This window comes from Elephantulus edwardii, unplaced genomic scaffold (genome assembly GCF_000299155.1).
Source record: "Elephantulus edwardii isolate Elephantulus edwardi_28Jun2011 unplaced genomic scaffold, EleEdw1.0 scaffold00006, whole genome shotgun sequence".
NCBI classification, from domain to species: Eukaryota; Metazoa; Chordata; class Mammalia; order Macroscelidea; family Macroscelididae; genus Elephantulus; species Elephantulus edwardii.
The window spans coordinates 131,398-154,249 of NW_006399756.1; the positions used below are offsets into that span (position 1 = coordinate 131,398).

The window sequence follows — 22,852 nt, forward strand, 5'->3', positions numbered from 1 at the left end:
ACCACCCCAAGTACATTCCACTATGCAACCTTAATTGTGGACTCTTGTGATAACCATAATACCCTATCTTCCATCACTTTTAAATTATTCAGTCCCTCATCTGTTTCAGTGCAGTATACACAATTTATCCAGTTTTTCTCAGTCTTACCCCCACCCTGATATCAGTCCCATTTTACAGTAATGGCACCATGCAATATTTGTCCTTTGGCGACTGAGATATTTCACTTAGCATAATGTCCTCCAGGCTCACCCATTCTGAATATTTCCATTCTTAATACCAGTAATTACATTACCAGGGATTTACTTAATACCAGTAATTACCAGGGATGTATCCATCCCTGGTGGTGGTATTTTTTTTTTTTAGTTTTTTTAGGTGTTTTATTTTGGTTTGCATACAAAATTAGTATACATTTCACATTTTCCTTCATTCCTATTGTTTCAGACATTCCCACACATTGTATTTTATAAATGTAATCACCAGTCATCTATGCCTACTATTACCTCAAGTTTTCGGGTCCCAGCTGGATGTTTCCCATTTCCTTCATCTCCTCCCTCCACCCACCAAATTCTGCCACTCCTTGATTTTGCCTTTGCCCATCTTCAGCCCCCCTTATCTCATTCCTTCCCACCTTGGAGCTTCATACACATTTTACTAGGGTTTCTTTCATTTTTATAATTATGGTCTTATGCAGTATTTGTCCTCAAAGACTGAGTTAGTTCACACAGCATAATGCTCTCCAGTCTCTCCCATGTTATGTAGCATTTTTCAAAACATTTGCTCCTGAATGCTATGTAGTAGTCCATTGTGTGAATGTATTACAATTTCTCAATCCATTAATTTGTAAGACATTTGGGCTGTTTCCATGTTCTTGCAATTATGAATAACGCTATTATGAACATCAATGTATAAATATCTATTTGTATCTCAGTTCTCATTCCCTTGGGGTTTATTACTAGCAGTAGAACAGCTGGGTCATATGGAATTTCTATGTTCAGCTTTTTGAGGAAACATCAAAGTGCCTTCCAGAGTGTAAATTAGAGGTCTTCCTCTCCTTCGTTGACCCTCCATCTTTCCAAGCATGATGTCCCTTTCCAAGGAATAGCCTCACCTAGCAGCATGTCCAAAGTATGAAAGATAAAGCTATGCCATCTTTGCCTCCAAGGAACACTGGTGGCACTATTTCCGAGATATATCTGTTTGTTCTTTTGACAGTCCAGGGGATATTCAGTACACTTCTCCAGCACCACAACTCAAAGGCATCAATTCTGCTTCTATTATCCTCATTCTCCATACTCTTCTGAAACCATATTGAATTTCTGACAGGGTTGTGCCAGTATTCTGTCACAACATTGTTTTATTATTTTTGGCTAAATTTTATTTCTGTGTGATATTATTAGATAATTTACACATTCTGGTAGATTTCTTTTCTTTGAAAATAGGCAAAGAAATGAATTTTTTGGAGTTGCTTGGTCAAGTAACCATCTTCCAAATTTCCTAAATAGACAAATGAACAAAACAGAAAAACCTATCTATCAATCTATCATTGTTATCAAGTCAGAACTGACTCAAATCCGAGCTGCTGGTGAGTTCAAACTGCCAAAGAGATGCCACTTTTGGATTAGTAATGCAAGTCCCTATGAATTAGGCTACCAGGACTTTCAGAAAATTATATTCCTTCCTACTTTGCAGGTACACCAATAGGAGACAGGGAATGTCAAGCAGCTTAGATCCTGAGACTGAAGATGCAGATACACCAGGAAGTGCCTCACAGGTGTTTAGATGTAGGTGCTGCCCAGAGAAAAGTCCTGTGAATGGGAGCAATAACACAGAAAGAGCTCTAGGGAGGCCAGGGCAAAGAGTTACACACCCACTGGATTCTGAAACCCCTCATGCTGGTCATCTTCCACGTCCACATCCCTTCCCTCCTCCTGCTCCGCCAGGGGTCCATCTCCAGGATTCTCAGCATCATCATACTCATCCTCCAGGACCTCATCCCATCTGGGTTCTGACTTCTGCTGCCCCATGGGAATGTCTCCAATGTCTTCACAGAAACCTTCTGAGGGAGGGTTCCCAGTCATTTCAGAATCTGCAAGGTCACACCAGAACTTTCTAGGTGAGAACCTCCTCCCAGTTCTAATTCACCCTGCCCTGCCATCTTTGGGGTCTCTCATGTGTGCAGGCCTGGGGCCCTGCTGTCAATAGTCCCCACCCACAGGGTTTGTGCACAAAGGGATAGCACAGCTTCTCGGATCCTGGGGTGGGGCTTGCTAGTTACCTGGACTTCTCATGGCACCTCAAGGAAACTCTCCCTATACAAAGAATCCATATGGATTCAGGAGGCTCTGACCTGCACTCATAAAAAGTATCTCAGGAACTTAAGTCTTCTTAACCCACCCCCAACCCTGATTCAAACAACCTGGACCAGACTCTGCATCCCAAACATTTGGCGGTCTGTTGAGACTCACAGAGAGCACTGTGTACATGTGGGGAGAACCTGCCCAGTAACAGAGCAGTGACAGATAAAAAAGGCTCATCTCTGGTTGGTATCTCCTAGACTGACACTCATTCAACCTCCCACCTCCAGGTTCTGTGTGAGCCATACTTGCTCTTACATACCCTTGCAAGTTCTGAAGCAGCACTGGACCACCAGGACTAGAGACACAAAACCCAGGAAGGTGCAAACAACGATACAGAGACTCAAGGGCACAGTCTCTAACACAGGGGCAGGTGTAGGGGCTGCAAGAGGACCTGTAAAAGACAGGGAGGGGCCAAGGGCATTGTTGTGACCTGGACGTCAATGATCCAGGCCTTTCTGAGAAGAAAGAAGATCAAGACAAGAGAAAGCTTTAGTACAAAAACTTCCACTTTACTACTCTTCCACAAAGACAAAGCAGAAGACATGGTCTTGAGGAGAATGTAAAGAGAAAGCCTAGGTGGCATGGCCTTGTTAGGAGAACCCACGAGAGAATCCAGGTAAGAGAGCCCAGGTAAAAGAATCAGGGTGTGGCACTGGTCTAGCTGTTAGATTCAGTGAGAGCGGATGGGTTAAATTGCTTGTTATGCCATTGATTCTGAATTGCCTTGCAGCTGACCTCTGAGTGTCTGGAGGGAGTAAATCACACAAGAAAAGATTACCAATCCATTTCCTACTGAGAAAAGGGTGGACTAGAAACTATTACATTTGGGTCAGTATCACAATTCTGACATTAGGCCAACAATTCACCCAGAAAAATTCAGGTAGGAGAGCCAAGGGGAGGGGGCTCAGATAGGAGAAAGCAAGTGAACAACCCCACTAGCTCCTTCTCTCCTGCAGTAAGAAAGCAAGGGTCACAGGGAATTTGAGGGACCCTCCCACCACCATCAGACTGCCCAAAGTGACCCAGTGGAGACCCTGTCCTGCAGGGTCACAGGAAATTTGAGGGGTCCTCTCACCACCATCAGGCTGTCCAAAATGACCCTGTGGAGACCCTGTTCTGTGGCCACTGAGGCTGGTGCCTGCACTGACCACATGACTGGGTCTTCGGTTCTGGGAGAATGACAAGCCTGAAAAGAAGACTCACAGCACACAGTGTCCTGGTTTTGATGGCTCCCTTGGGGTCCCACCCTATGCAATCCTATCTTGACCTGCAGGATCCATTCCACTCTAAGGGCCCAGCTCACCTGAGCAGTGGACCCCTGCATCCTCCTCATGCGAGCAGCCCACATGCCCCCAGGGTGCTGAAGGGCAGTCCCATAGGGACATCTCCTGGCCCCCACAGGCCACTTCATCCAGCCACACAGGACCCAACCCTGGCCCAAAGGTGGCCTCCCCTGGGGCGCTGACTGCCCAGCCACAGCCCAGCTGATGGCACACGACGTTTGCATCCTCCAGATCCCAGGCATCATCGCACACGGTCCCCCAGGTGCCAGCGAGCTAGAGTTCCACACGGCCAGAACAGCCATCCTCGCCCTCACACACATGCAGCCAGCCCTCCTCTAGGAACACAAGGGCCTGGTCAGGAGGTGCCAGACGTGTTGCACAGGGGGACCTACAAGGGACAGGCCTCACACCTGAGCAAGGCTCAGTGGCCGAGCAGTTCATGGGGTTCACTGCTGCCTGTGGAGCTGCTGCTGTCTTTCCTGTGGAGGAAGCAGATCCCACTATGTATCTACAAGCTCTGAACCTTTACATTCAGGAGAGAACTTCCCACACATTTTAGTTCTATGTCTACTCTTCCCACTCCATCATACACGTCACTATGTCCACATAGGAAAAAGCACCACACTTTCAGGCTAGAGACAGGCATGGCCAAGCACCCCTGTCGGGAAATGGGAGGGTGACAGACCCACTGGCATTGTCTAGTGTTCCTGGGATGTGATCCTGATGATGTTCTCACAGATGCCGTCCACCCTGAGGTCCTCTGCTGACCATCTGTTGGACCAGGACTCAGAAACCTAGGAGTGGATTATGCAGCTCCCTGGCCTCCCCTTTTCAAAAGCACTCACCGAGTGTTAGTATATGCAACGTGGACATTCCACCCACGGAAAACTCCACCCAAGTGACGTTTATGGAAGCCGACACAGCGCAGAGCCCTGCCCTGCTCAGCCCACACCCAGGTCCCCTGCTTACCTGCGCACATCACCCAGGTTTCCTCACTGTTGGAGCACGAATGCGGGTCCCAGGGGGCCGAAGGACACTGCCACAGGGAAACATCATTCTTCTTCTCCCTGAACTGCACAGAGGCTACCCACAGTGCCCCGAGGTGTGAGCCGGCCTCTGGCCCAGCGTGCGGCTGCCCATAGGGCCCACAGCCCAGCTGCACACACAGCAGATGCAGGGAGGTGGTGCTCAGAGTCTGGCATACACCACCCCACATCCCATTGTAGAGAACTTCTGGTCACCCCGGTGCAGGGTCCAGTGCGGTTCTGCAGCCTCAGGGTTGTGAACTCTGCGGACAGGCGCAGGTCAACAGGGTCACACCTTAGATCAGACATGGGGGTGGCCAGGCAGTGGGATGTGTACCTGAGCAGACGATGCCAGCATCCTCCTTGTGTCCGCAGTCATGTCGGGTCCAGCCCCCCGAGGGGCATTGCCACAGCACCAGCTCCTTTCCCTCACAGCCCACATCATCCAGCCAGATGTGCCCTCTCCCGGTCCCGAAGTAAGCAGACCCTAGGGCACGCAGGGCCTGACCACGTGGGTGTCACGCAGGTCCCAGCCGTCATCGCACACTGTGCCCCATGATCCACCTTGAAGCGCCTCCACACGCCCTGCGCAGCGCCCTGGTCCTCCAGCCAGACCTGGAGGACCTGGAGACTCCCTGCAGAGAGATGAAGTCAGACGGCCACTGGCCCAAGAGAGCACTGAGAAGGGACGGCCCCACTCACCTGAACAGACAACACCCACATCCTGCGAGCTGCCTGCAGGCACCAGCAGAGATATGGACACTTTGCACTGGACCAAGAGGGTCTCCGTGCCCAGACAGTGCACTCGACTCAGCCCCACCCGCACAGCGCCAGGGCCTGAGGCAGACGCATTGTAGGCTCTCTCAGCTCCTCCGCATGGCAGCTGCTGGCAAGCCACACTGGCAACCCGCAAGTCCCAGTCATCATCCAGGACGCGGCCCCAAACCCCATCCAGGGATATCTCCAAGCATCCATCGCAGCGACTCTGTCCATCTCTCAGCCGCAGGGTGTGGAGCATGCCTGGGAAGAGGGCATGCTGGAGCAGAGGAGATGTGGACCCCACAGTGACCTGTCCATGCCTCAGCTCTCCACACCTCTCCTTCCCTTAATACCTTTCATGCCCCTTGGATCTTCCTGTGCTCCTTCCTCTTCTTTGGTCCTGCATCCCTCTAAGCACCTTCATTCTCAACTCTAATCTCACCACTAGGCTACACAACTTGGCTACTCTCAAGTCATCTCTCTTCTGTGCCCCTGCACCACCTAATGCCCTCCATTAGACCAGACCCTGAGACTCCCTGTGTCTGTCCAAACACCCACCATCCAGACTGCAGGTTTTGCTCTGCACCCACCTGAGCAAACAGCAGTTGCAGCATTTCCCAGGGCACAGGCTGCTGCCCCCAAAGTACTTGCTGGACAACTCCACAGATGGGCCTCTGTCCCCACACAGTGAAACACGTCAGACCGAATGGAAACTTCCCTTTCCCCAAAATAATCTCCTTTATCTATGGCCACTGCATTGCCACAATGGAGCTGGTGGCAGAGCACACTGGCATCTGATCAATCCCAGTGAGTGGCACAGAGAGGTGCCCAGACACCCTGCACCTGGAGCTCCACTCGCCCCACACAGCTGCTGCTGCCGTTCACCAGCCAGAACCCTGGGGGCAGAAACGCAAGCCAGGACTCGGTCTCTAATCTCTGCATTCCCTGTGGCACCAGAGACTTCATATGAGCTCAGTTAAGTATATCCCATGCCCTGACTCAAGAGGCATTGACTGAGGACAAGAGAACAACACTGACCAGTGATAGCCTGGAAAATATTAATAGGAACTATGGTGCAGCCCCTCCAATGGTTAAGGCAGAAAAATTGGCAAAATTAACATATTCACAACTCTGGACCATAGTTTGGATCGTCTGCTTGATTTGTTTGTTTGTTTGTTTGTTTCAGTTGCTTTGTTTTAAACTACATGAAACAAGGAGAAGGTCAAGGGGGGAAATTTTGATGACTTTTCACCCGATGCAAGAAGACAATGAAAGCTAAGGCAGATTGCTCGTGTTCTAGCAAAGCTGTGGAAAAGTACCCCAAATCAGCCAATATGCAAACTGCAAGAGTGGAAGATTTTTGTTTTTCACCCTAAGTGTTTAGCCTCTATGTAAAACCACTAGCTGACCTGTAAGCTAGTAGAAGGGAGGTCCGTGGCTACACACAACAAAGCATACAGTCTACAAAAAGAGTTCAGAAAAACTATCATAGTCAAAGAGCAACATCAAGACTCATGACAATCTAATCGTAAAATGACAAAGAATCTAGAACGTGACAACAGAAAAGTTATTGTTCACACGCAAGTCCTCCATAATAAGATTATGAGGCCCTTTCTTATAAACAGCCATAATTGAACCTTAAAACTACCGCGCTAAGAGAAAGAAGACACAAATGTAAAATGTCCAAAATAGGCAAATCTCTAGACACTGGAGGAGACCAATGCTTGGACTTAGGGTGGACAAGGGAGAAGGACAGGGACTGCTAATGGGTCTAGGTCTATGAGACGGTGATGATGTGCTGACACGAAGTTGAAGCAGCGGTTATGAACATTGCACAAAATGTCCCTGAATTACTCTAAAATAAATGCACTGTTGAATTTTACAACTAGGGGTGGGAGGGCATATTAGGGAAACTCTAGGGATTCCATGCAACATACTGAGCAGTGACATCTGCAGGGACTCCTGCCACCCTCACACTAATGGGGAACGGATGAGAGTCACTCACAGAGGTGAGGCTCCCTCAAAAAAGAGAAGAATATGTGAGGGGGGGAGATTGTGGTCATGAGCAAGACATTGATTGGAAAGAGAAATCAACTCCTGGTCCAGGTCCAATCTCTGGTCTAGGTATCAGAGTGACAAGAAACTGGCCCTTTGATACACACTAACTGTTCACCATCATCACAAGAGAGAATCTGCCTCAGAGAACCCCTCATTGCCCAGTTCAGACCCTGGCCCAGGACCTAGTAACAAATTATTTACTTTCCCCTGAGCACCTGAGCCCGGCATCGTGCCTGTGCTCATATGGCTCCTGGCGTCCAGGTCCCTGAGGACAGTGAAACAGCAGGGACTTGTTGCCCACACAGTGGAAGGTCTCAGTCCAGACAGGCCCAGAGCCCTAGCCAAAGTGTGCACCCCCAGGCATGGACACAGCTGAGCCACACTGCAGTTCCCTGCAGACCACTTGGGCCATGGCCATGGGCAGGTCCAGGTCAGCATCACAGATGGTGACCCAGGTCAGGCCACACCGCACCTCCAGAGGCCCAATACAGGGGTGCTGCCCACCAACCAGCCAGGACTCAGTGTGTCCTGGGAAATGGTAGAGCTTTGGCTGCCTTCAAGGCAACAAGCACTCCAGGAACCCCTTGGGCATGGCAGTCTCTATGAAGGCATCTCTATGGAATGACCAGGTCCTACACTGTCCTTAAGTCCTTCAGGGACAGAAGATGTAGGAAGACCCATAGACACCTGATCTGCAACAGCCCATAGTGAAGAAAGCTAGGGCTTGGTATCTTACTACTTGGAGATGAATTCCTGGGGTCCCACCCATGCAGGGTTAGGTGAGGACCTGAACACCCAGGAGAGATGACCGCCCTCTGATATGCCCCTTTCTTGTGGCCTACTCGCAGACTCCCAACACTTATTCATACCAGAGCACACAACTTCCATGTACACCAAGAGTTCACACTGGCCAGGAAAGTTCAAATTGAGCTGGCAATTCAAAATACTGGACTCTGTCCCCTGGCAGATAACAGCCTTCTGGCTTTGGTTCCTCGAGTCCCTTGCAAGGTAAGCTCTGGTCCACTGAAGAACAGTGCCACACCCCAGCTCTTTGCAGAAGACACTGGCTTCCTCTTTGTGTAGGTCACATCTCAGCACAGAGAAGTCTGGGTTTGTTACCTCAGGGAGCCCCACACAGGGGCTGGCTCCACCACCCAGCCTGGTTCTGTGTAGAAAGGCACCTGGAGAAACAGGGAAAGTCAGCACCCATTCGTTTAGCTACAAATGCTTCCCCAAAATAAGGGACAGCGGAAGGCTCAGCCTACATGAGAAAATAGTTAACGCTCCATCAGCTTACTCAAGAGGGCCCAGGGTGATGACAGTCCCTCCCAAGATTGCTCCATCCTGGCCTTGTACAATACTGGTCACTGGGCCAGCTTGGCCCTGTTGCCAGTAAGTAGTAGAGGAGCCCAGGCATGCTCTGCTGGTAGAGGGTGGCAATGAAAAGTACAGTTTTGGGAGATGAGGGAAGAAACCTGTAAACCACCTCAGGAAGAAATGAAAAGGTGGGCCAGGTGAGGACAGACTAGGAGTACCCTCCAGCTCAGTGATATTTCCTTGTTCCCTGATACACACGCAGCACTGCTGGCTCTTAGGACCTTTGGGGAGCTGACTCTCCTTATCCTGTAAAAGCTCCAACTAAATCACTCCAATTTCCAGCAGCTGATCAATCAAGGATGCTGGCCCTGTAGACAGGGGCCCCACCCCCCTCACCTACCTGAGCAGCTCATCACAGCCACACATTGGCAGGCACAGCCCTGCAGGGGTCCCCACACCCCCAGAGTACACTCCCAGACTGAGGACTCATTGCCCCAGCACTGGAGATCCTGCAACCAGCGTGGCGTCATCTCCTGGGGTTTCAGAATGTAGGTTTTAGTTGAATGCACTTTGCCACAGCTAAGCTGTCTGCAGACCATAGTTGCCTCTGCCAGGCCCCAGTGATACACACACACATGGCCATGTTGTCCATGAAACTCAACTTTAACCACACCTTCACAGTCGTTTGTGCCATGCAGGAGACTCAGGGAATCCTTCCCAGCAGGGCCTAGGCAAGAACATGAGGGACTCCATTTTGTAACCAATATGTCATTTTAAAATGTATAAGCCTCTAGAGCAGTAAACTGAAAGCGGTGGGGGAAGGTGGAAAAGAGCCCCCACCCAAACATCAGCCAATCCTGTATCGCCCTGTTTTCGCGGGCTTTCCCCTTTAAATAGGCAGGACAGCCGTGCCATTTTCCCTGCTCTATCAGCACGGTTTGAGCGAGGCCCGGATTCGAATCTGAAATAAATTCCCTCTTGCCCTTGCATCGGTGTCGGCTCCTTGGTGACTTGGGGGGAAAGTGGATTTGGGGCACAACAAACACAAGATAATAGTAGGAGGTGTAGAGAGCTGTTAGGAATTCCACTACCAAGTATAGAAGCTAGGGAAGTAAATCTCACTTGTAATCCAGATCCCAGCCTTTTATCTCAAATCTCCATTATTCTCACTGACTTGTTACATCCCTTGCTTTAATGAAGGGAAAAGTTGCAGAAAACACCAATGAAGAAATCACACGGCCCTGTGGATCTGGTGGGCACTCCTCCACCATCTCCCCAAGCTCTGGGATCACCCTTGGAAATGGATGCTCACAGTGGGAGTTCTGGCAATGGTAGCTGACACTCACCTGAAGGGAGGGTCCAGCAGACCAGAAAGAGTAGCCACATGTTCGGCCAGCACCGAGCCATAGCTGGTCAGGTCAGCTGTATCCACTCAACCTGCAGCCTAGCTCAGGTCTACTCACTACAAAAACTCGGGCTCTTCTGGGCGTGACACATTCCACAGGGAGCCAATGAGGGTTCACCCACTCTGATCAGAGACTCCTCTGCACGAGGGGCTTGTGATGGAGTCACACAGTCTTCCTGCAGAGTTGCGACCCACACAGGCCAGGTGTGAAGCAGAGTTGTGCATTCAGCTCACCTGAGGCAGAGCTCAGAGCCTTGCAGGAGGAGGGCAGCATTTGCCACAGACACACAACGCACAGCTGAAAATCTATCATCACTCTCAATGCAAGTGTGCCTTAAACTGCAGTTTGATCAGTCTTTACACACTTAAATGTCCTGAAATACCACAACTTTTTCTTTTTTAGTAAAGACTCTCCTATGTATACATTTCTCTGTTTAAGGATGTTCTTTTGGGGGAAGGACCAAATTCATGGACAAGAAGGACAGGTTGCCTAAATTAGTGAAGGAACCGCTGTATTGTGGAACACTAGTCAGCTACAGAAAGTGTGGCAAATGCATTTCTTGGGAAGCCAATGTACACAACTGAGTGCTCATAGAGAAATGTATACCAAAGTGGAATATCACTGGGATGCATTTTCTTTATTTTTTATTTTATATTGGTTTGCATACACAATTTATAAATATTGTGTATCATTCACGTACATTGTGTTTTATTCATTCCTTCATTCACATTGTGTTTCAAACAATCACTGATATGCATTGTGTTTCATTAAGTTATTTCTACTATTAAGCTGTCTTTTCAGGTCTCCGTCTTTCCTAATTCCTTCATCGTCCACCCACCCATCCACCAAACTCTGTCATCACTAGGATGAGTTTTTGTAGAACATGCTTCAATGTTCATCTATGACAGTAAAACTTCACAGAAGATCAAATCCATACTGTTAGAATAGTTTCTTTCTGGGAGTTGGGTTTTCTTTCTTTCTTTTTTTTTTTCTTGTTCCTTGTCTGTACTAAGCATTCTGAAACAAAAATATATTATTTTATAAACAAAATTATTTCAATAGAACCAAAGATATACCCAGAATCAATTATTTGTGAAGTACAATAGAAATAAAATGCAGATACCTAGATCAAAAATATTTAAAAATTCAAGATATTGAGTGCAGAGCATTAGATCCCAATAAAGATCACAAAGCTGGCTCTAGCTGAAGAGATAAACAGTGACATAGAGAAAAGCCTGATCCATCAGCCCATCAAGGAAACCTGGTGAGAATCTCTGTAACACCAACAGCTCTCCTACCTGAGCCCACACAATGCTTATCAGCCCTGGGACACTAAAATTATCTCTCCTGGAACCCCTTTAGTGCCCCCTACATACCAGATGTCAAATTAATTTGTTCCAAATCAAACTGGTTAGATTGAAAGGCATTTACTAAAATGACTCAAACTCGAATAAATAGAGCCATTTACACATAGAGGTGGTGATAAGAACTCCTGGGACACTGCCCAAAAGGGAAAAAACAGCCTTGGAGTCATGAGAGACCAGGAGTTAAGGTCATACGCCTACAGACAAGAGGAGGACAGGAAAGAGCCCAAGGTTGGAAGGGAAGTGGGCTTAAAACCCTCTGTCTTACCTCAACCTGCACTGAAATCTCACTATATTTCCAACCTACTGCCTCCAAGTCCTCACCACAGACTATCTCATCAGCAATTTCTAGGAAAATCTCCTCCCTGTGATTAAAATGTTTTAGACAGTCAGCTATGAGTCAGTTGCCACTCAATGGTACACAATAACAACAACAACATGGTGCTGCCTATTGATTTAGTGGTAAGTATTTTCATTTTTCTGATGTTGAGGTGTAACTCACAGTGAAAGCAACAGTCTTTTGTTTTCTATAGTAAGTACTTCTTTTTGGACATGCTGCAAGGAGGGACAGGTCCTTGGAGAGGGACATCATGCTTGGTAGGGTGGAGGGACAGCACAGAAGGGGAAGGCCCCCTATGAAGTGGATTGATTCAGTGACTGGGGTAATCGGGATGGGTGTATTGGAGATGGTATGTTTGGCACAGGACAGAACAGAGTTTAGGGATGTTGTATATAGGGTCGCTATGAGTCGCAAGCGTCTCGACAGCATATAACAATAGCAACAACAGTAAGTACTTCAAATCTTCACTTTCTGCAAGCAAGGTTGTATCATAGGTTGTGAATAAACATTTTTCTAATACTGATGCCACTTTCTTCTCCACATAGTCCAGCTTCTCAAATGATTTACTCAACACACAAATTGAATTGTTGTTGTTATGTGCCATCAAGTTGTCTGCAATTCATAGCAAACCTACATACAACAGCTCTGAACCCTGCTCAATCCTGAGCCAACCTTCTTGTCTCTGACACACCTACCCCCATTACCCCAGTCACTGAGTCAACCCATCTCATCAAGTGTCTTCCCCTCCTGCGCTGTCCCTCCATCCTCCCAAGCATAATGTCCCTCTCCAAGGATTGGTCTCCCCTTTCAACATGCCCAAAGTATGTCAAATGGTGCTTCAGAATCCTTGCCTCCAAGGAGCAGCCTGGTTTTACACTCTCCAGAATGAACCTGTTTATTCTCTTAGCAGTCCCTGATATATTCAATAATCTCCAGCACAACAGCTCAAACACATCAATTCTCCTTCTGTCAATCCTTAGTCATTGTCCAGCTCTCTTATGCATAACAAGTAATGGCAAAGACCATGGCCTGGATCAGCCACACCATAGTCTTCAAACTGACATTGCTGCTCTACAGGACTCTGGAGATGTCCCTGACAGTAGACTTTCCCAATGCAATTTGTCTTTTGATTTATTGGCTTCTTCCATATGCTTTTAATGCTTCTTGAATCATTCAAGATTTTGCCCACAAAATCCTTCAGTATTGAAACTCAAGGCTTGAATTTGTTCTTCATTTATTTGCATTTAAGAAATGCCAAGTGTATTTTTTATTTTAATTTTCTAACTCTATCTCCTTGCACATTTTATTATATTTTGCTTTATCTTTACAAGCTCCCCTTTGAAATCTTCTGTTCCGCCTTCCCTCCCCTTGTTATACCTTCTTTGTACTATAGTAGGTTTCCAAATCTATTCTGATACTTTGGTCTTTTCTTTCTTCTCTGTCTCTGAAATTATTTTTTGCTATCACCATGAATAATGTCTTTGACAATATCATTCTAGAACTCATCTGGTCTTCAATCATTGGTTTTCAATGTATCAAACCTATTCTTTTTTTTAATAGAAAAGTAGTCTTTTATTGAGAGGTAAGACAAATATATTTACAATATTCAATTGTTAGATCATATAATTTGACCATGAGACTTTTTAAAGCAGCAGTGTTCAAGGAATTACAATTTATAAGGGGAAAAGAAAAACAATCGAAATATGTTTCTGTTATAGGAAATACATCTGAACAATGAGAGGAACACTTAAGGCTAAGTCAAAAGATTAGTTTGTTTCAAAAGGGATCCTCATTAACAGTATAGAAAAAGCATATAGCATATAAAATGCTGCCAAGCATTCCCAAACTCATATTTGATATTAACTGTGGAGCCATTTCAAACAGAAAACTGCTCTTGCCTCACAATTTTGGAAAAGAATGGGAAATTATAAAATTTGTCCCATGCTTTTGTTCACTTAATGTTTCTGAAAAAAAAAAGATTACTGGAAAAAAAGGATCTCTGTCACAGTGCAATGAGCATTTTGATAAAAATATATGTCTACAAAGGAGTTAAATAATAAATTCCTTACATTAACAGTTTTGGCTCTAAGAAAGGCAAAATTACCTCGACAAATAATATAGGTCAATCAGTCAAAAATATGTATATTAGAAGTCCCACTGGGCACTGTGTATAAGTCAGTCCCCAAAGTGTGTGTGTGTGTGTGTGTGTGTGTGTGTGTGTGTGTGTGCATATATATATGTATTTGACACTCTCCAGATGAAGATATTACTTTTTTAAAAAAGATGTGTACAGTGCATTGAAACAGATGAGGAGAAAACTGTTTGAAAGTGATATATGATTGGGTATTATCATTATGAAAAGAGTCCAGAATGAAGGTTGCATAGTGGAGTATACTTGGGGGATTCTATACCAGTGGAATAATTTTTATTTTACTTTTCAAAGAGAAGAGCGAATTAGGGGGAGGGGTGGGCAGAGAGAAAAATGCAACAATGAAGGTATGGAAATCCAAAATCTCTGTAAACATTCATTAAAATTAATTTTAAAAAAATAAAAATACACTCTGAAACCTACAGCATCCCTTTTCAGCGGGAAGTAGCTAAGAGAATACGCCATCCCCTTTTCCTTATGAATCAGGGTGAAGTCTCTCTCAGGGAGGAGTGATAGGGAATGACAAAGGACACACTGACAAAGAAGATTAATCAGAACTGGCCAAGCACTGTGGCAATTGAACAATTAAAACAGATTTTCAAAGGGGGGGGAAGAAGAACGAACTGGGGAGAAGGGTAGAGAAAATAGTGCAACAATGAATGAATGAAAACCCAAAATCACTGTAAATGTTCATTAAAATTAATAAAATTTAATAATAAAAAAAGAGTGAGCAAATAGTGTAAAGGTATTATTATATGAAAATCAATAAAAATATTAAAAAAGAAAAATATTTACAACCTTGAAAAAAATAAAAATGAATAAAATTTTAAAAAGAACATTAGGCATAATACCAGGTCTCTTCTTGTTTCATGAACTATTGAAGTAGGAGCCTCCATTTGTCAATATCGTTGCATGTTTACAGATTATATAAAATTCAAATGCTAGTATCAAAAAGACGGTAATCAGTAAGACTGAACCATGAGTTTATATGCCAAGTGTTTCCTTCTTTAGATGAGCAAGGTTGCAAGTTCTCTGGGCACCAAAAGATCAAACTTCAGAAAACTGTAAGCTGTACTATATTTTGTAGATACATTTTTACATTTAAAAAAAATACACAACAACAAAAAATTCATAAAATAAAATTTTCTAAAAAATCCCCAATAGCTAGCCACAAGATTAAATACTTGGGAGTAAACCTAACCAGTAACACAAAAGATCTATTCAAAGAAAATTACAAAACATTACTACAAGTAACAAAAAGAGATCTGGAGAAGTGGAAGAATACCCCTTGCTAATGGATAGGAAGACTCAATATTGTGAAAATGACAATACTACCAAAGGCAGTTAACACCTTCAATGAAATCCCAATGCAAATACCAATTCCATTCTTCAATGAGATGGAAAAGGCAATCTCCAATTTCATTTGGAATGTAAAGAGACACCTCCTCTCTCCTGAATCAGCAAAGCACTCCTTAAAAAAAGAAACAAGGTAGGAGGCATCTCACTCCCTGATGTCAAATCCTACCACACTGCCGCAGTGGTCAAGACAGTGTGGTACTGATACAATGACAGACATATAGATCAATGGAATAGAGAATCCAGAAATCAGCCCATCTACCTATGGTCAATTAATTTTCGACAAAGAGATGAAATCAGTTAAGTGGGAAAATGACAGCCTTTTTAACAAATGGTCCTGGCGAAATTGGAAAACTATCTGTAGAAAACTCAAGCAAGATCTACACCTCACTCCATACACAAAAACCAACTCAAAATGGATCACGGATCTAGGACTAAAATCAAGGACTACAAATTTCATTAAAGAAAAGCTTGGAAGAAATCTAGAAGTCCTAATCCACAACATAAACAGTCTTTCAAGCATCCTGAAAAAATCTACAACCAGGAGAGGATGAAAGAGTTGAATGGGACCTTCTAAGAATCAAATCCCTATGCACATCTAAAAACTTCTCCAACAGAGTAAAAAGGGAAGCCACAGACTGGGAAAAAATGTTTGGTAATGACATGTCAGATAAGGCACTTATATCTAGAATTTATAGAATACTCGAGCACCACAACAAGATAAAGGTAAATAACCCAATTGCTAAATGGGTACAGGATATGAACAGACACTTCACCAAAGAAGACATTTAGATGGCAAACAAGCACATGAAGAAATACCTAGCTCTAAGAGAGATGCTAATCAAAACAACTCTGAGATTATCTCACCCCAGTAAGAATAGCAAAATTTAACAGAGCAGCAAACATCAATTGCTGGCAAGGTTATGGAGACCTGGAACCCTTATTCACTGTGGGTGGGAGTGTAAAATGGTGCAACCCCTATGGAAGGCTGTATGGTGCTCTCTCAAAAAGTTGCAAATACAAATACCATTTAACCCAGCAATTCCACTACTGGGAATATACCCTAAAGAAACTATAACTGCTGGGAATATACCCTAAAGAAACTATAACTGCCACCAAAGCAGATATAGGCACACCCATGTTTATTGTGGCTCTGTTCACAACAGCAAAGAGTTGGAAACAACCCAAGTGTCCATCAACAAACGAATGGACAGAGAAGCTGTGGTATGTTCACACAACGGAATACTACACTGCATTGAAAAACAAGGAACTCATGCAATATTACTCAAAATGGGTGACCCTGGAGGACGACATTATGCTCAGTGAAATATCTTAGTCACTAAAGGACAAATACTGCATAATGCCACTGTTGTAACATAGGACTGACATCAGGGTTGCAGGGGAGGATGAGAAAGATGGGATAAATAATGTATACTGCATTGAAACAGATGAGGGAGAAAACTGTTTAAAAGGGATATGTGATTAGGTATTATTGTCATATCAGGAGTCCAGAACGAAGGCTGCATGGTGGAGTGGCCATGGGGGGAGGGATTGTAAAACAATGAAAGAATCTTTCTTTTACTTTTCAAAGAGAATAGTATACTGGGGGTGGAGGGGGGACCGGGTGGTCAGGGAGAAAAGTGCAATGATGACTGGAAATCCAAAGTCTCTGTAAATTTTCATTAAAATTAATAATAATTAAGGAAAATTTTAAAAAACCAAAGGTCAAGGACTGTAGTCTTCAATATGGATTGAAGCTCAACATCAAGATAATGAAGATTCTCATCACTGAACCAATTGGCAGCACTATGATGGATGAAGAAGAGATTGAGGTTGTTAACAATTACAGCTTGCCTGGCTCCACAATCAACACTCTTGGCACCAGCAGTCAAGAATCAAAAGATGGATTGCATTAGGTAAACCTGCTGTCAAGGATCTTTCCAGAGTACTGACAAACAATGATGTCGGTCTAGAGACTAAGGAGTGCCTGATCCAATCCATGGGTCTTCGCAATTGCTTGCTATATATCAGAAAGCTGGACAATGACTAAGGAGGACAGAAGAAGAAATGATGCCTTTGAATTGTGGTGGTGCTGGAAAAGTCTTGAACATGTCATGGACCTCCAAGAAAACAAATAGGTTCAACTTGGAGAGAGTGAAACCAAGTTTCTCCTTGGAGGCTAGGATTTTGAAGCTCCTTCTCACATATTTTGGGAATGTGGTTAGGAAAAACCAATTCTTGGATAAGGATATCATGCTTGGAAGGGTGGAGGAACAGTGTGGATAAGGAAGACCCCACATGAGATGGACTGATACAGTAACTAGGGCAATGGGCGTAGGTGTATTGGAGTCAGTGAGACTGGCTCAGTACAGGGCAGGGTTCAGAGCTGTTGTACATAGTCACTATGAGTCACAAGTGACTCGATGGCACATAACAATAACAACTTTACTTTTATGTAAATTCATCCTCATCTTTAAATGATTGAAACTACCTGTACCTGAAATAAATTCCTCATCATAATGATCTTCACTTTGCACACGTGCACATATTAAAACATTGAAAAGATTCCAAAGCTTTTCTTGCACTGAAACTAAACCAAGCCAGCTGCCATTGAGTTTGTTCCAACTCAAAGCCACCCTCCGAAGGTTCTGAGGAGATAAATCTTTACAAAAGGAGAATGCCTGGGCTGTTTCCATGGTCTTGCAATGGTCAATAATGCTGTTACGAACATTGGTGTACAAGTCTCCATTTGTGCCTCAGTTCTTATTTCTCAGGGCATATTCCAAGCAATTGAATATATGGAATTTCTATGTTTAGCTTTCTGAGGAAACACCAAACTTCCTTCTAGAGTGGTTGTACCATTTTACTATCCCATCAATCTCACCACATCCTCTCCAACATTTATTACTTGTTGCCCTGTTAAACTTTGCTGCTGCTGCTGGAGTGAGATGGTATCTCATTGTGATTTTGATTTGCATCTCTCCTATTGTCAGTGATTTAGAGTATTTATTCATGGGTCTCTTGGCCATGCAAATATCTTTATCTGTGAAAATCCTTTCCATGTCTTTTGCCCATTTTTAAATTGGGTTATCAGTCTTTTTCTTGTCAAAGCCCAGGAGTATTCTGTAAACTTTTGTTATTAAACTCTTGTCTGAGATGATATTGCCAAATGTTTGTTCCCAGTCAGTAGGTTTTCTTTTCACTCTGTGGGAAAAATATTTTGATGTGCACAGGGATTTAATTTTTTAGAAGGTCCGTTCATCAATTTTATCCTCTTCAGATTGTGTATTTCTGGCTGTATTTGGCAGTCTCTTTATACCATAGATTAGGCCTTCTAAGCATGATTCCAGTTTGTCTCCTAAGAATTTTACGGTTTTTGGCTTTACTTCCAGGTCTCTCTAGCTAGCCACAAGATTAAATACTTGGGAGTAAACCTAACCAGTAACACAAAAGATCTATCCAAAGAAAATTACAAAACATTACTACAAGTAACATACTATAACATACTATATTTTGTAGATATATTTTTACATTTAAAAAAATACACAACAACAAAAAAATCCATAAAATAATTTTTTTTTTAAATCCCCAGGTCTCTGATTCATCTTGAGTTATTTTTGTGTATGGTGTTAGACGTGGATCAAATTTCAGCTTTCTGAGGGTAGCAGTCCAGTTTTGCCAGCACCATTTGTTGACAAGATCTTCTTTTCCCCATTTGTTATTCACCATCACAAAAACATGGAAATAGTCCAGATATCCAACCACAATCAAATGGATTGAGAAACTATGGTACATTTACAACATTCCACTATGATGGAATAATATGCAGCACGCATATGATATTGAGCAATGATACTGTAAATTACTAACTTGGGAGGGACTTGAGAGCATCATGCTGAATGAACTAACTCAGTCTCACAGGACAAATACTGTATAAAACATGTATTGTAGAATGAGTATGAAGATTCAAGGGGGGGAGGTGGAAGCAGAAGGGTGAAGTTAGGGGGGGTTAATGATAGGGTCATAAAATGTGGTTGGTGGGAGAGAGTAAAGGAAAGGGAAAAGATCCAGTGGAAAAAGCAATGTATTCAAATTTTGTAAATAAGAAAGTATAAAATTTAAAAAAATATATAAAAATGGAGACCACTTATCTTTCTCTGTGGAGCAGCAGATAGATTCAAACTGCTGACTTTTCAGCCAGCAGGTAATGCACTACCCCACCCTCCACAGCTTCTTTTTCTTACGCTTAAATAAAGTCAAATAAATAAAAACTTCATGCATGTTGTTTGACTTATCTATAAATTGATATAAAGACATGCTTAGGAACTGATTTTGTTCATAACCTAGGGAGTGTCTGTATACACAGGTTTACCACTCTTTCTATGTACTGTATACCCATCAGGGTATTAAGCATGAGTTCTTATTTGCATCTCCAGCTCTAATCCACTATCACATAGATTAGTCTAACTTCACTCTCTTACTTCCCTGTATATTCTTATTCCAACAGTGAGAAACCTGAATCTCAGGAGCATTTTAATCACAAAATTTTATTTTTTTTAATAGTTATAGAGTTATTCACAGTATCCATTCATCTTCACTAAGTTTAGGTAGTTTGTTTTTAAAAAAACTTGGTCCATTTCTTTTTTCTTTTTCAGATTCCAATCATTTATATTTAAATATATATTAGAAAAATTTATAGAACTTTTTTACTCCAAAAGGTCCCTTGCCTCTCATTCATGTCATGAAAATGTTTAATTTAGTTGGAGATTTTCTATTTTCTCTTACAGTTGGAATCTCTGAAAGTGAAAAATTAATCATGTGACCAAAGCAACTATTAATTTTTCAACATCATGACTTACAGCAAGAACTAAAGTGATCCCCTACATGCTGAGCCCAGGCCCTGTGTAACACCTTCTAGACAGATGGTCAGCCTTGCATGCAGAAAATCAATGTATTCTTTTTCTAGACAGATAGGCTTTTTGAATTTCAACATTATGAATTATCTCAACCAATCTTTACCCTGAGTCTTTCTACATACTTAGGGAATTACAAAAGTAAAATTACAAACACAAAATGTTGAAAACTCTATCATATATAACAACAAAAGGTAAAAATTTAGCTATATTTAGAAGAAGACATTCAGAAATCCCTTAGAACTTGGAGGAGGGTCCATTTCTTTTAAATGCTTTAAATTATTAGCTTGAAGTTGTTAATAAATATGTTAAAATTGAGTCAACTCTAATACACGATAATTCTAGAATACGGAGTAGAGCAGCCCTCACAGAGTTTTTAATGCTGGACTCTTCAGAAAAATGGACTGCCACATCTTCTGTCATAGAACAGCTGTTAGGTTTGCACTGACAGCCTTTTGGCAGACTAGAAATAGGAGGGAACCTCTTTAATTTGATAATGAGTATTTTCAGAAAAACCACTTGCCACAAACGTCCTAGTTTCTTAAATCAGAAAGAGCACAGGAAGCCCACCCCCAACCCCCATGCTGACACTGCATTCAAGCTTTAACCAGCATGACAAAGAGAGAGCTAAAAACTCAAGGACTACAAGGAAGAACCAACGCTGTCATTACTCTTAGGCAATGCCATTGGATGCAAGGATTCCAGATGGCTCTACAGAAGAGTGAGTAAAATACATCATAAAATTCAGAAAGTTTACTGGACATAATCAACAAAAGTCAGGATTTAGTTTTGTTTTTACATATACCACTAGTAATCTTTCCTTTTATTAATTTTAATAACATTTACAGAGACTTTGGATTTCCATTCATTCATTGCTGCATTTTTCTCCTTGCCCACCCTCCCCACCAATTCTCTTTCTCTTTGAGAAGTAAAAGAAAAATTATTTCATTATAATACAATCCCTCCCCTTAAGTCCACTTCACTGTGCAGCCTTCATTCTGGATTCCTGTCATGAAAATAATATCTAATCATATATCTCTTTTAAACAGTTCTTTCCCTCATCTGTTTCAATTCAGTATACATTATTTATCCCCTCTTTTTCAGTCTCCCCTCAACCCCAATGTCAGTCCTGTTTTACAACAATAATATGTAATATTTGTCCTTTAGTGACTGGGATATTTCACTTAGCATAATGTCCTGCAGGGTCACCCATTTTGAATAATATTGCATGAGTTCCTTGTTTTTCAATGCATTGTGTGAATTTTTCTTTTACTTTTCAAAGAGTAGAGTGTACTGGGGGGGGGGCAGGAGGGCAGGGAGAAAAGTGCAACAATGAATGAATGGAAATCCAAAGTCTCTGTAAATTTTCATTAAAATTAATAATAAAAAAATTTTTAAAAAGATCACATGTGCAACAGGAAGTGGTGAAGACTCTGGAGACAAACACAGGGAACGTTCTCTCAGGCCTGGACCAGGTTGGCCTGACTGGCAGCAAGAAAGATGACAGGAAGGGGTAGCCCCAGAAATGGGCATGGTGGGGATGGGACTGGAAGTGAAGGAGGCCCTGTCCTGACTCCAGGCTCAAGCAACCAGGAGAAGGAGGCAGATTCTACACAAAGAGGAAAGTTGGGAAGTCTGAGATGGTGTATCAAGGCCCCTAGGCTCTGCACTGTGTCTTGCCCTCCAGGAATGGCCTTGCATGCTTGCAAGGGCTGATGGGATAAATGTGACCCAGCAGGCTATAGGTGGCAGTCCTATTACTGTGGGTAAATGCCCTGACTTCAGTCTCCCTTGCTGGGACAAAGACTTGAATCAGGGAGTAAACAACAGGAAGGTTGGAGATAGCTGACTCCCCTGGTCTTGGCCTAATTCAGCCCTTCTCACTCAGGGCCATGGTGGACAGTATTTGCTGGAGCTCCCAGTTTAAGAGAGGTTTGGAAGCAGAAGTGACATCCACTTCCTAAACCACATGCCTCTGAAAACTCTATGAACTTGGAGAAATGATGATAATTATAGAAAGGCTTCAGGCCTTTTGTTCACAGGGTTGCTATGAGTCATGCTCACTCAGCGGCAATAAAAAACAAATAACAACACTCAGTCAAAGAATTGGTCCCCAGGTTTTAGCATCAAAATATTACTGTGTAGTTGATGACCTGACTTCAGTCTTTCATATGCAGCTAAAGAATTAGACCAGGTGGAAAAGACTAGCGTGCACTATGTGTAAGCTACAAAGCAGCACAGTTCACACCAATTTTGTTGTTGTTAGGTGATGTTGAGTATGATTTATTGTGATTCTGTGAACAACAGATCTAAACCCTGTCCTATCCTGTGCCAGCCTCATCTCTGACACACTTAAGCCCATTGCTGCAGTCACTGTGTCAATCCATCTCATCGGTGATCTTCCTCTCTTTCATTGACCCTCCTCTTTCCCAAGAATGATGTCCCTCTCCAAGGAATAGCCTCTCCTAGCAACATGCCTAAGGTTTATCAGACATCTTTTTCATCATCTTTGCCTCCAAGGAGG

The 22,852-nt window shown here is 43.4% G+C and overlaps 1 protein-coding gene across 1 annotated transcript; it reads right to left on the minus strand.

Annotated features, from left to right (window-relative positions):
- Positions 1-1,860: 1,860 nt before the first annotated feature.
- LOC102868011 (putative scavenger receptor cysteine-rich domain-containing protein LOC619207-like) lies at positions 1,861-9,399 on the minus strand. Its single transcript, XM_006880105.1, is given in 13 exon segments — positions 1,861-2,087; positions 2,618-2,749; positions 3,662-3,914; positions 3,960-4,120; positions 4,611-4,875; positions 4,877-4,929; positions 5,004-5,171; positions 5,174-5,281; positions 5,357-5,686; positions 6,016-6,321; positions 7,685-8,011; positions 8,353-8,664; positions 9,201-9,399. Coding segments are annotated over 13 exon segments (2,841 nt in total).
- Positions 9,400-22,852: the final 13,453 nt, after the last annotated feature.